General features: G+C 41.0%; 1 protein-coding gene across 3 annotated transcripts in view; it reads left to right on the top strand.

Annotated features, from left to right (window-relative positions):
• The first annotated feature begins 44 nt into the window (after nt 1-44).
• The window catches only part of LOC119487246 (voltage-dependent calcium channel subunit alpha-2/delta-2-like), a 179,498-nt gene continuing 166,501 nt past the window's right edge, over nt 45-13,041 (top strand). For all 3 annotated transcript variants that reach the window (XM_037767976.1, XM_037767968.1, XM_037767959.1), the window contains exons 1-2: nt 45-478; nt 6,643-6,724. In XM_037767976.1, coding sequence (XP_037623904.1) covers nt 363-478; nt 6,643-6,724 — 198 coding nt within the window. In that variant the 5' untranslated portion in view covers nt 45-362. The remainder of the gene's footprint in view (nt 479-6,642; nt 6,725-13,041) is intronic.

Genomic DNA, 13,041 nt, shown 5'->3' with positions numbered 1-13,041 from the left:
GTGCGGCGGTGGAGAGGGAGGGAGGACAGCAGCGAGTGCGCAAACAGGCAGCAGCAGCAGGCGGGCACATCAGCAGCAGCAGCAGCAGCAGCAGCAGCAGCAGCAGCAGAAGAGCATCTTCCTCATCCTGGTCTCCAGTGTCTTCTTCAGCTGCCAGTCCTCTCTGTGCATCCCCGACTGAGGTTGATCCACTGCCCGGCTGAAGTGTGCAGAAGCCTCCTCCACCAACCCATCACCACCAACACACACTTTCTCTCCGGGTTATTCCTAGCTCAGCCGCCGAGAGAGAGACTGTGTCCTTCCGGTCCTCCTTCTCTCTCTCTTATTTATTTATCCTCAGTTTCTTGAATATTTCATGGAAAATGGCGATCTGCGCGCAGTCGTACGGTATCTTCTGCCTCTTCACAATGCAAACTGTACTTATCATATGCGTCTCCACGCCGACAGACGGGACCCACCTCTTCCCACAACACTACACGTAAGTACCCTGCACCGTTTTGGGGGTGATAAACCTGGATGCGGAGTGGAGGAACCAGGAACTAGGACAGGTGGCCCCACCGAGCCGCCTGCACATGATGCACATGCAGCTCCGTTTACCTCCGTGCTGCTGCTGCTGCTGTCCATGATGTTCAAACAACAGGAGACGCAGTTTCCTGTCTCTTGATGCTACGTTATGAATGTCTGCTCTCATAATGTTGTTGTTGTTTGTGTGCAGCAGCAGCAGCAGCAGCAGCATTTAATACCCAAAAGCCTTATCCAATCTGTCATTGCTCCTATGCAGAGGGTAGTTTAGTTTATATATTGACTACACTGAGGGCGTTTTACATTTTAATAATTTATTTATTTATTGTGTTGAGTTGAATTGTGCTACTTATTTTGTATTGTAATTTCTACCTTTATTTCTTTTCTTAAAGCTGACTCTAGAGTGTAAACTGCTCAGAATTACAATGTACCTATATATAGGTGCAAATGGCAAATACAACTCTTGAATCTTGAATCTTGAATATGGTCAACACAGCTATAGTTTAATACCCAAAAGCCTTATTCAATCTGTCATATAGTCAACAACAGGGAGAATGCACAGGTGCCATGTAGGTGAATAAACCAAGCGAGCAAGAATTCATTAGGACATCCATATAGGGATAAAAATAAAATGATCATAATAATAATAACAGTGTTGTTTTGCTGTCGCTGCATGGGGTGGGAGAATATCCCATTTACGCATGATGATGGATAGGCTGAGCTATACAGCGAGGCTAGACTAAAAAAAAGTCCTCCACTGGATCCTGCTGCACACGCACCGTGGAAATACTCCTCTATATCCCACAGCAGCAACAGCAGGATATACACTGGTGTTTTATAACAGGATGATTCTGATTCAGAGACTAAACCAATTAGTTAATACGCGTAATAGCTTCTTCCATGGTCTCATGGCAAACCTTCAGGTGAAAGTCCCTGCAGCTCAGATCGTTTCTCACACGAACTCCCAAAACTATACATGACTCTGTACGGAGGACAAATGGAGCATCATTTTTGTTGTTGTTGTTGTTGTTGCAGTGAACAGTCTTGTAGAAATGTTCATAGTTGAAATGTATAGACGCAGTTGAGGCCAGTATGGCAGTGTGTTGCTTTATCCAGGTGACCTCATGCAGGCACAGAAAGCTGAGCATCCAGCTGGGTGTAAACTATAGTGTTGGACTTTTCCAGTGTTCACCTGTTGGGGAAATAGTTTTTTGTGATAATATTATACATTTTAAAGCGCAGTTTCTTCTAAAATGTGACAATTTCACCTTGGATGACACACGGAGGCAGACTGAAACATATAACGTCTGCACACGCAGCAGTTTACCAGCTTTGTGACTCCCAACTATTCAAACAATTAGCCCTTTTTTTTTTTAAAGTGACCGTTGCTTCTTTTGAAATTACATTTTCACATTTTGCAGTCCAGTATTAAAACCAGTGCAGCCAGAGTCCCTCATCCTAGTCTATACAGTGATGACGTGATGATCTGATGTGAACATGATGCAGCCTGTAGTGGTGATTAGTCAACCAGGTTCACAGAAATGAAGAATCTTACATGATTTCCTCCCTGAGGCATCCTCTGGGTGATCGCTTTGTTATTCCTGAATGCCAAGGTGACTTTCACAGGAAAATCACTTATCTTATATTAGGCCTACTGTTGATTGACTTAAAAGGACAATTAGCTGCATCATTGATTAAGTTAAGCACCGTAAAGAAAAGGGGTTTGTCTGGATGGATTTGCGAACAAATTCACGTGGATTTTAAAAATTATATTTATTGTATTTGAATATCTATTTTATAAATCTACACCTGTATTCAATGATTAAAATGCATTGTTTATAATCTTGCAGCAATATCTCCTCTCCAAATACAGCTAATGTTTTTCAGAAGTACTTTGATTATTTGTTGTAACTATGCTTGAATACAGATACTGTTTTAATAAAACCGTGTTAATCTCATTAGATGAGATAAATAGTGTCGGTCTGGTAACCTACGTTATATTCAGGCATCTCTTGGGTTTTAAAAACTGGGTTTTGTGTCACCCACATCTTGTGCTATTTGCCAGTTGTTGCCAGCTACCTAATTGAGGTGTATGGGGAGCGGCTGTGGCCGTCCATCAGGTGTATATGCCTGACACACACACACACACGCACACGCACACGCACACGCACACGCACACGCACACGAACACAAACCAGTTGCAGCTTGTGTGTGTTGGAGGTCTAGCTGAGGAAATGTGTGCATAAGAGAGGGCAGAATGTCCTATAGCTCATTTTTACAGCAGTGCTTAGAAAATGTGCATTTTCTACACGTTGACACCTAAAAGCCTGGTCTAATTTTTTGCAGTGTACGTGTGTGTGTGTGTGTGTGTGTGTGTGTGTGTGTGTGTGTGTGTAAGTGTAGACGAATAAGGTGTTTGCATGGGGGAAATTATTTCCACATTTCTAAATTATGTGGAGGAAACCTGTTTCGATAACTGCTATCTAAATGTACAATCTTCTTCAGGAATGCAAAATATCATCACTTAGCTGAGTCTACATTATATGAAACTCAGAGCAATTTCTTCCAAATGTTGTTATTTGCACACATATGAAAATAGTCCACCTTTTGCCCTTAAAGATATTTCGGCGTCGTTCTTGGAATGATGAGATCCATTGCAGCAGAACGAATGTGGTGGCGGGGTGTGTGGCTGACACACAGGTCGTCCATCCAAACTCATTTCGTCACATTTTCCCCGTAATGTTTCTCTAACATAAATCATAATACACAGAAAAAACAAAAGATGCCAAATAGCAAAGATGTTATATACTACATCAGACTACAAAGAGCCAGAGAGCATCGGTCGGCTTTCATGTAGTGCCCTTTGACAACTTCTCTGTTTTTAAGAGAGATCACAGCTTCAGTGAACATCAGGCCTCAGTAGTGCAGATAATTTACCTAAGAAGCGTCTCCTGATATCTCTGTAGGTGTTACTGAATGGAAGGTTCTGCACATTTGGGACTGTCGAGTATTGTTTTCCTTTGATTTACAATTAGTCCGACATAGATCTCAAGTCATCATACAACATTTTACAGATGTTGTTGGGTCAACTTAATGTGATCTTGCCTGATGCAAGTCAGTTGTGTTAAGGTCGACTTCTTGCTGCCTGTCACTGGATCATGGATATTAAGTCTGCATATTTAAGTATGTCATCAGACGGCGTTTTCACTGTAATGAAATCAATTTAGAAAATGGAAACAGCAGGAAGGAGGAGTGACGAGGCTAATGTGTGCAGGTGTGTCTGTACAGCTGGTACATGTTTGGATGTAATCATTTTATCGTGATATGGAACTGAATATCGTCTGAGTATTTTGTTATCACGATATTGTGATACAGTTTAAAGGATGATGTTAGTGGAGTCAATAGTCCACCTTTTGCCCTTCACGATATTTCAGCGTTGCACTTGGATCCATTGCATCAGAATGAACGACTGACGGTGTATGGCTGACACGCAGTGCGTCCATCCAAACTCATTTTCTTAACTGTCTTTGACAGGGGTGGGGCAACATGGGGAAAATTAATATTGCTGTAACTATCACTTTTTATTATCTTTAATGATACCTTTTGATATTATTTAAGTATTCAATATCACATGGTGAAATGTTTAACTCATATTTATCCAATTAAGACAAATACACGTTTTCTGTTAAAGTTACTATGAGGAACTTTTATGAAATCGTCTCAATTAATTACTGATGCCTCTATATCAGTGTTTCTCAAACTTTTTTTCTGGGGACCAACTTTTTTAGAAAGGACAAATCCTTGCCACCCAATTCGCAATAGGCCTTATCAATAAATCGTGAGAAGAGTGAATTTGTGCATAAATGAACGTTCCTGACCATTTTTACTTCCATTTCCTCATCATCTTATATTATCTTGGAATACGTAAATCAGCCATTTCAAAGAGACATACGTTTGATAAATCCCAACTTTGTTTTATGCATGCAATACAAACATGTTAAACACTTTATAAAAGAGGCCCAATAAATGCATTTAGGTGGAGTTAACAGGCTCTCGTCTTATTCCTCTCATCAGTAAAAGAAACAGAATAAACGTTATCCTTTCATATTAAATTCAATCTTATAAGTAGGCTACAATTATCCGAACAATACAAACATTCAGGCTGCGTCATGTGGCTCAGAGGTGTACTGCGGATATAAATGTTGAATATAAGACTATGGAAGAAATTCTGCAAATTTATATGACGACCCTAATAAAATGTCTTGCGACCCACCTGTGGGTCCCGACCCAGTCTTTGGGAACGACTGCTCTATATGACCTACATAAGCAAAGGAGACCATCAGACAAAATCCTGCAGGGTCACCAGAAACTCTTAAAGCTCAGACTCCAGCGGGGCCTCCTGACCAGCCCAGTGGAGAGCCCGGCACCAGCGGCTCTTCCTCCAGCTGCAGGACCACAGCTTTGCCCATGCTGCTGGAGACCCAGGCCGTATTACTGGGCACGCTGGAGGGAAGGGAGGCACGGGGAGACCAGAACTAGGACCGCTTGGGGCAGACTGTCAGACCCTGCTGCAGTAAAATGAGAGGTTTTCTAAACGGACTCTGGCGCTCAGAAACACTACCGCTTTTGTCCACAGGGACCGCCAAAATCAACACAAAATGAAAGTTCCTCGTAGTAACTTGAATAAAAAAACAAACTGTCAGCCTGCTTGGCCATCAAGTCCACATTATAGTCAATATCATCCACACGTAAAAAGTGTAAATCAAATATTACATGAATACAGTAAAAAGCCAATTCAGTGTTTAAGATTGCCCAGCTCTATGGTATATGTGTATTTACATACACTTACAATATGAGACATAACATGATCCTCTTATTGCATGTCATTCTGTCAAAGCTGTGTGTCTGTGTGTATATATATTTATACATACACACACAGTATGTGTGTATGTAGACTAATGAAGTTGCGTAAGAAGTCTGCCTGGCTTGGGGCAGAGGTATTGTCCCTCACTGTTAGTATCACTGCGTCCTCCTCGGCTCTGCTCTCACTGTAAGCTTGTTTTCATTTCATATTGAGGTGACCTTTTCATAGTCGGCGGCCTCTCCCCAGCGGTCCCGCTCTGCACCATCCTTTTGGAGGCCCTCTTGCTTGCTCTTAATCTCGTCCCCTATAAACACAGCCAGTGCGCCTGGCGTGTTTGCTCTGCTGTTACTCTCCCGATGAGGCCCGCTCCGGCTTTGTGATTATGGCGAGCGCTGTCACTACTTGGCAGATTTGTGCAAATTTAATAAATCTGTCTTCCCTCTTGTCTTCTGAGCCAATCTGACATTTAAAGATGACATTTGTTTCAGTCATCATATTAAAAGACAAACGACTGTGTTGTGTTGTTGATGCTAGTGATTAGCTATCTGCAGGCTGCTGAAAGGAAAAGGTTGGCACGGAGTCAGTGGTTGGCTCGCAAACGCATTACAGAATGTATTCATCTGATTGCTGGAAGATAAGCTTTCATAATGTTTTTTTGAGTAGAGAATTTCTCATTGGCCATGCATGTGGATTGTTCAGCTTGTATCCAGGTTGGCAGGTTAGCCCCTGCTGCTTTAAAATGATCTAGTGAAAATCTTGATCCATTAAGTCATTTGTTGCTTGCTGGGAGATATACAGTGATGAGCTTGAGCCGTTTGATCTCTTAATTCCAAACTTGGCTCCGTCTAACGGAGATCAGCTCCTGCTTAGGGTGCATTTCTGTCAGACCTGAGCAGTTTTATTGCAGAGCCGCTGATCCCAGCCGAGCCAAGACAGGCACGTTCGCTACCGGTCCTGCCAGGGCCGACCAGATATATGCAAGATGTGATGGGGAGGGAAGCTGCTGATGATTAACCCAGACATTAGGAGAGGTTGGACAGGGACGCGTCCAGATAGGGATCTGGAATGGGGGGAGTACTGTATGGCAGTTTGACAACAGAAAAGAGAGATACACAAAGATGGGGAGCGACTCTTTCTGACACTGTCTTACAAACACACTCACTCACATCCACTGACAAGAGAAATGAATGATGATGACATGCTCAGGTGATAATGTCGAGTGATGCAGATTGAAAATGTCTAATTTTATTTTCCAGAATGATTCACTGGGCCGGACGCATCGAGAAGGAGCTGGAAAAGGTTCTGCAGCACGTCACCGGGACTCAGCAGATGAGATCGGTAAGTTGACGTCATGCTCGCATGTGACGCAGCGCTTTTTTTCTGCATTATTAATCAGTAAGATTTCACTGGGCGAGGTTGTACGACATAAGCTCCCAAGTGCGTTTGTATGAGCACTGCAAAAAATGTTGATCTTTTAAAGATAGTTTTACTGTAGTCTCTAAGATAATTTTACTCTGAGATAAATGTACTTTTTCCCCACTAATCAGTTATATTTTCAAGAATTATTTTTCAAGAGTCAGATATCACTCCTGGATTGACCTTCCTTAATCAAGATCCTGTGAAATCAGTGTTTTAAAGTGAAGATACACTGGGGGAAAAAAAGTGAAATTATTTCAACAAATTAACAAAATGTTTTCACTTGTTTTCAGAAGCATGAGATTTTAATGATATAAAATCACATTTAGCAGAATATGGTGTTTTGGTTGTTTGTGTCATCGTCCTCGCATGAGGCTGTGTGTAGCACGTGTCTGTCTTGTGGTAGAGCAGATGGTTGAGCAGAGTGTGATTGACACTGTTTCATCATATTTCTGCCATGTGCGCATGTTCGCCGTGCTTCCAGGGTTTGTAATGCACCCTGAGATAAATGCTTCATTATTGCTGTATGGGTGAGTGTGATTCATCCAGCCGGTGCGGTGCCTGTGGCAGCTTTAATGCTAGCAGTAACAGTGGTTAGTAACAGTGATGGCTGTTAGTGTGGTGTGGCGACGTTGATGGATCCCAGAGAGGAGGAAGTGAGTTGACAGTGATGGCGTAAAGGTTAGTGACCAGTAGTGGGTATCAAGGAGACGCTCAGACTACATGATAGAGAGAGGTTGATTTTTAGCACTCATCCAGTGTAAACATAACAGACAATGTTTACCCATCAAAATATTTGTCTTTCGCAGTTTGTACTAATATGTTTTCAGTATTCCCACTGAGCAATGTGGATTTCTAAATGGCAGTCGACTTCTGTAATAATGTTACTCATGGTTATGGTTTCAAGGTGAAAGCATATTGTTGCTGTCTGATAAATATTCTATGAAACTATAGAAAAACAATCTTGATTCAAGCTTGGTGACGATGCATTTTTTGAGGGTTTCTGAAAGAGTTTTCAGAGCCTAAGAGGAAGGAGCATTTTCTCAACTCCTAAAGAAGTATGTCATCCTTCCATTTATCTGAAACTTAGACAAAATCACTAAACTTCGAGAGGCAGTGTTTACACCAAAAGATCACAACATTTTTCCCTCTTCCTTTTAGGGATGCACCGATTCGACTTTTTCAGTCCCGATACCGATAGCGATACCTGGGCTTTGGGTATCGACCGATACCGAGTACTGAGTACCGATCTGATACCAGTGTTTAATTAATAAGCTGTATGCCTCACTGTGTGGAAGTGACTGGGATCATTCTTTTATGTGTAAGGCAACATCAGGCTTGACTTAAACATTGTTTTCTTGACTTTCTAAAAAAAAAAAAAAAAAATGTAACAAATAAATACATAGATATAGATTTACTGAATTTATATTTATGATTAAAATAATAAATCATACACCAACAATTTGGTAAAAAATATTCAAAATAAATAGGAATTACATTTCAAGTGTAAACATTTTTAATGCAGCAACAAATTGGTCAAAACTTAAACAGGAATTCTAATTCCAGTATATAATATATACAGTATATAAACAGAGAATTGATTTGAATAGATCGGCCCCATTGTCACCGTTACCCGATCCAGCTATTTGAGTCAGTATCGGCCCGATATCCGATCAGTATCGGTGCATCCCTACTCCTTTACTCCTATATTACTATTTTTTACTTTTTACTGAATATACAGTATGATGCAACCATAGAAAAAAAATAGGAGTAGAACAGTAGTACAAAAGAAAATGGTGATTGTTGTTTGTTGTTATGGTGACAACAGAACACACGTCAGTGGAGCTGTAAAGGACGCAGCTCTGGAAATGGCTGGCTGGCTAGTTAGCTTGTCTGGAGCGGAGGGAACGTCAGACCCAGTGCTGCTGCTGGCCACCAGCCGGCTCATTTCCTGTAACCAGTGTAGCATTAAAGCGTGGCGGAATTAGCAAACGAGCTAACTACCCACCTGTCCGCTAATGCTACACTGCGTTACAGAAAATGAGCCAAACAAAGTTGTCACTCATGTGTCGATAGCAATGTGCTTTCCTCCAAGAGTGTGTGGATGAAGCATTATGTTGTTAAATTTGACTCATTTACTCTGGCTCTTTATTCTTCGTAATGTTACTACTCCATTGCTTGTTTGAGTCGTTACTGCTAAACCTCACCTCAGGTAGTCCGCGACTTGCCGTAAGTTGGTTTAGTTTATACGGAAGTTAGCCCGCTACAACGGTCGCAATGGCAACGGTACACATAAACATTGACGCCGTTCTGACAATCCTGCTACGTTGATTTGAATGGGAATGTCTGTTCTTATCTTATTCTATTGGATGCAATTCATTGCACATGCAGACTTTGGTGGTGATACTATTCATATTTAAGGGCCGCATGATTATTTATCCTGATTATTATTATTATTTTTTAAATTTTCATTCATCTGCTGATTCTTTTCTTGATAAACTGATTCATCATGTGGTCTATAAAATGTTAGAAAATAGTGAAAAAAAGTCCATCACAATTTCATAAAGCCCTGGCTGCTGCCATCAAAATGCTTGTTTTCTCTGACAGCAGCAACAGTCCAAAACCAAAAGATATCGACTCTTCTATCACATAAGACAAAGAAAAGTAGCAGATCCTCACAAACGAGGAGCTGGAACTGGGAAATGTTTTGGTGTTTTTGCTTGAAAAAAAGGAGTTGCTCATACATTCCTGTCAGTCGCCTGATTGTTTAGCTGAGTAATTGTTTCTGTGCTGTGGTATTTAGAGTGATATACTGTATGTGCGGTTTCAATATGTTATAGTGTCTCTTGACTGCTTGTTGTAAAACTTGGACATAGCTGAATAAATCCTGAGCTTAATGAGACCGAGGGTTGAGATGTGATGTTGACGTGACGTTAAGTTTTGTGGATTTAAACTAATGGAGGCTACATGTTGCTGAAGTTTTCTCTGTGGGCCAAACCCAGTGAAGCCAGTCTCTGTAAAAATATTACGCCCATCCCAGTTATATCTTGTGTAGGATTCCCATATGGCTGTGTGTGCTGGTCTGACAGTGTGCACAGAGCGGGTGTGAGAGAACATTTATCATGGCCCCAAACAGGAGTCGTCACAGGGTGTGCTAAATGGCCCAGCATGCCTAGAAAAGCCATTTTCTAAATGGATGCCTCTCTCTATACGTGTGTCTGATAGAAATCTTCCCAGGGCTATGCCGGCTGGTAACAAGATTGCCTCCCTCTGCGCCCCCTTCCTCTTCATGCGCAGTTTATTCTCGCAGACAAAAAAAAAATGTAAAGTGTGTGCAAATTATTTTTGAGTTTGTCTTACATGGAAAGAGACAAGGAAGTAAAGTTGAATATAATGTGGTCCGTGCAGTTCCTCCCGGTGGAGATTTTTATATTTTCTGACAAGCGAGGTAGCGGGTGAAAGAGACAGAAAGGCCAAGACAGGGCAGCACGAAAATAGCTGAATATGTTTGGAATCGGTCAACTTGAGAAACAACAGCGATGCGCAATGTTTTGATGTGTTTGTGCATACTGTGATTTTCAAGTGTCTCCAAAAATAGAAAGTGATTTAAATGTTTTAAAATCACATCGTAATATACTTCTGCCCAGGTTAAGATGTTATTCTTCCCCGGGGGGAGTGAAAAAGGAAGATGGAGGCTGAGTGATGTATCGGAGGAGTTGGAAGTTTCGAAAGGAAGACTGTGGAGCGTGGATAGACAAGTAGAGTGGGCGGCTTTTAGAGCGGAGGAGGAGGGGGGTTTTCAGAGAGAGAAAGGATGAAGAATGGCTTGACAATTGAGATGGATGTTCAGGCGGTTTTGTGTGTATATTTAGAGTCAAACTACTTAAGATGGATGAAATGATAGAGGGGAAGGACGAGAATTGGTACATTTAAATGTGAGCAGACGAATGCTGTTTATAGTTCTTATCCTCCTCTTTATCCTGCGTGCTGCTGTGTTTGATGTGTTACAGTATGTGGTGATGAGAGGCGGCGGTGGACACTGGCATTGTTTCCATATCCTCGGGCTTTTTCAGAACACTTTTAATAGGCACACACGAGCAGTGCGCCTTCACCCACATACTGTCATTATAGCGATTTGATGGTTTATCAGAGATACAGGCAGATAATATTATTATCCATATATTTAGACACCCAGGTGGACACATGTTCACTGCACTCATATACCTGTGGTGGAACAAGTATTCAGATAGTAAAAGTAGCAGATCTTTAATGTCTTACTTAAGTAAAAGTACAGAAGTATTATCAGCTAAATGTACTTAAAGTATCAAAAGTAAAACTACTCGTTCTGGAGCAGAATAGCCTTTGTGACTGATAAATAATTATAATGACATTATTGGATTACTTTGCAAGTAGCATTTTACTGTTGTAGCTGGTCAAATGGAGCTAGTTTTACCTTTATACAGTTGGGTGGTTAGTCTAGTGGTTCTCAACCTAGGGGTCAAGATAAATCTGAAGGGTCATGTGATGATTAGTGCGGTAGGAAAGAAGAAGAAAAAAGGTTCTGCTACACAAATTGTGTATTCAGTTTTTGACTTTTCTCAAATCTTTCTCTTTTGTAAAATAGTTGACCTCTTTGGGCCATGAACAGTTATTTAAATGAAACGATCTCAGACAGTTTAAAGGGGAAATATCTTTTTGGTGGAACTGCTAAAACACTCTTGGACATCTGAAGTATGACAAGGAGCCCCAATTAGATTTTGTTTCTTTGTAAGGAGTCATAAGCCAAAAAGGTTGGAACCCCTGGTTAATATTTAACAGTACGTTGTATTTTAGAGTACGAACATGTCGTCGGTGTGGAAGTTCTTCAGCGTGAGTGAAGAAGACATAAAGCTGCAATTTGCCAAAAACTGTATGTCCAAAATAAGCCGTAGAGGCACAACCTTCAAAGCATTTGGATCAATTAACTTTCCCGGACTTTTATCATATTGTAATTCATTCCTATGCATGCTGCTCAGAGTAATCACAGGGACCGGCTCGTCTGCCGACAGCACGGTGTCTCTCCCACGCACGGTCCTGCTTATAACGGAATTAACAGCTTGCGTTAACGAAGGTTGCATTGACTTGCATTATAATACGTTCAAGCTCTATTCAGTAGAAAAGTGGGCGAAGTTGGGCGAAGGCAAATTATAATGCTATCATGATGTGTTCATACGTAATCTTCAAATTTAGTTTTGGCGAGAAAATTTAATAAATACAGTTGTTTGAAAGAGATGTTTTTACAGCTAAATAAAAAAGATAATAGAGAGAGAAATATGACCTGTTTAACTCCCTAACACTAACACTAGCTCTAAGCAGCTTATAATATATAATTAGAACTACTAATGCAAAAATGTTGTTTTAATCAAAGTCAGTATTTAGATAAAATACAATCATTTGTTTCCTAATCATTTGAATTGTGTATTTTTACACAAATAACAACTATAGATGACATTAACAGTAACAAAGAGTAACAGAATTAGAATTCGTTGATGGTTTACGCTGACTTCGGGATGGTTGAAATTATTTTTCGGGATTTGTTTTGGGGCGGTGATAAAAATAAAAAGTTAATCTGGAGCCTTGCTGTCAATTATAGTTCTTAGAAAGAAAATCGGAAATTGGCAACAATTAGAATCGGCAGGTCAGACTTTTAAAAAAATCAGAAATCGGAATAAAATTTTAGTGCATCTCTAAACTTAAGTACAGTACTTGTGAATCTACTTAGTTACTTTCCACCACCACACTTGCAAATTGGCACAGAGTCACAGCTTCAATTTAGCAAGCCTCTTAAACGGCGATGCCATGAAACATATGTTGAACTCTCTCAAATTCATTTCAATAAGAAGAGTCTAATCAGCATGAATAATTTAGCCTGGTGCACATGACTGCTCCTGAACCCCTCGGTCGGTTCAGCCTGGCACTTTACAACTCTGCACTCCGAGGATCTGTCTGCTGCGCCTCCACGCCCTCTCCTCCTGCTGCTGTTTGCTGCTCTTGATTACTGGAAACCTGAGAGCGACGCACATCCTGATCAATATACCCACACATGGAAGCAGGGCGGATAGACAGAGTGCCAATTAATGGGTGTGGGATTGATCCAGTTTTCATATGAGCTTGAACCTTTTACTTGAACAAGTATGTTTTTTGCTGTATTCCCTTTACTTTTGCCCTTCACTCTGTGTGTCTATCTTTGTGCTGTGTGG

Source organism: Sebastes umbrosus, chromosome 1, assembly GCF_015220745.1.
Source record: "Sebastes umbrosus isolate fSebUmb1 chromosome 1, fSebUmb1.pri, whole genome shotgun sequence".
Classification (NCBI taxonomy): domain Eukaryota; kingdom Metazoa; phylum Chordata; class Actinopteri; order Perciformes; family Sebastidae; genus Sebastes; species Sebastes umbrosus.
Note: the sequence above shows the minus strand (reverse complement) of the source record. Positions and strands in the feature narration are given on the sequence as shown.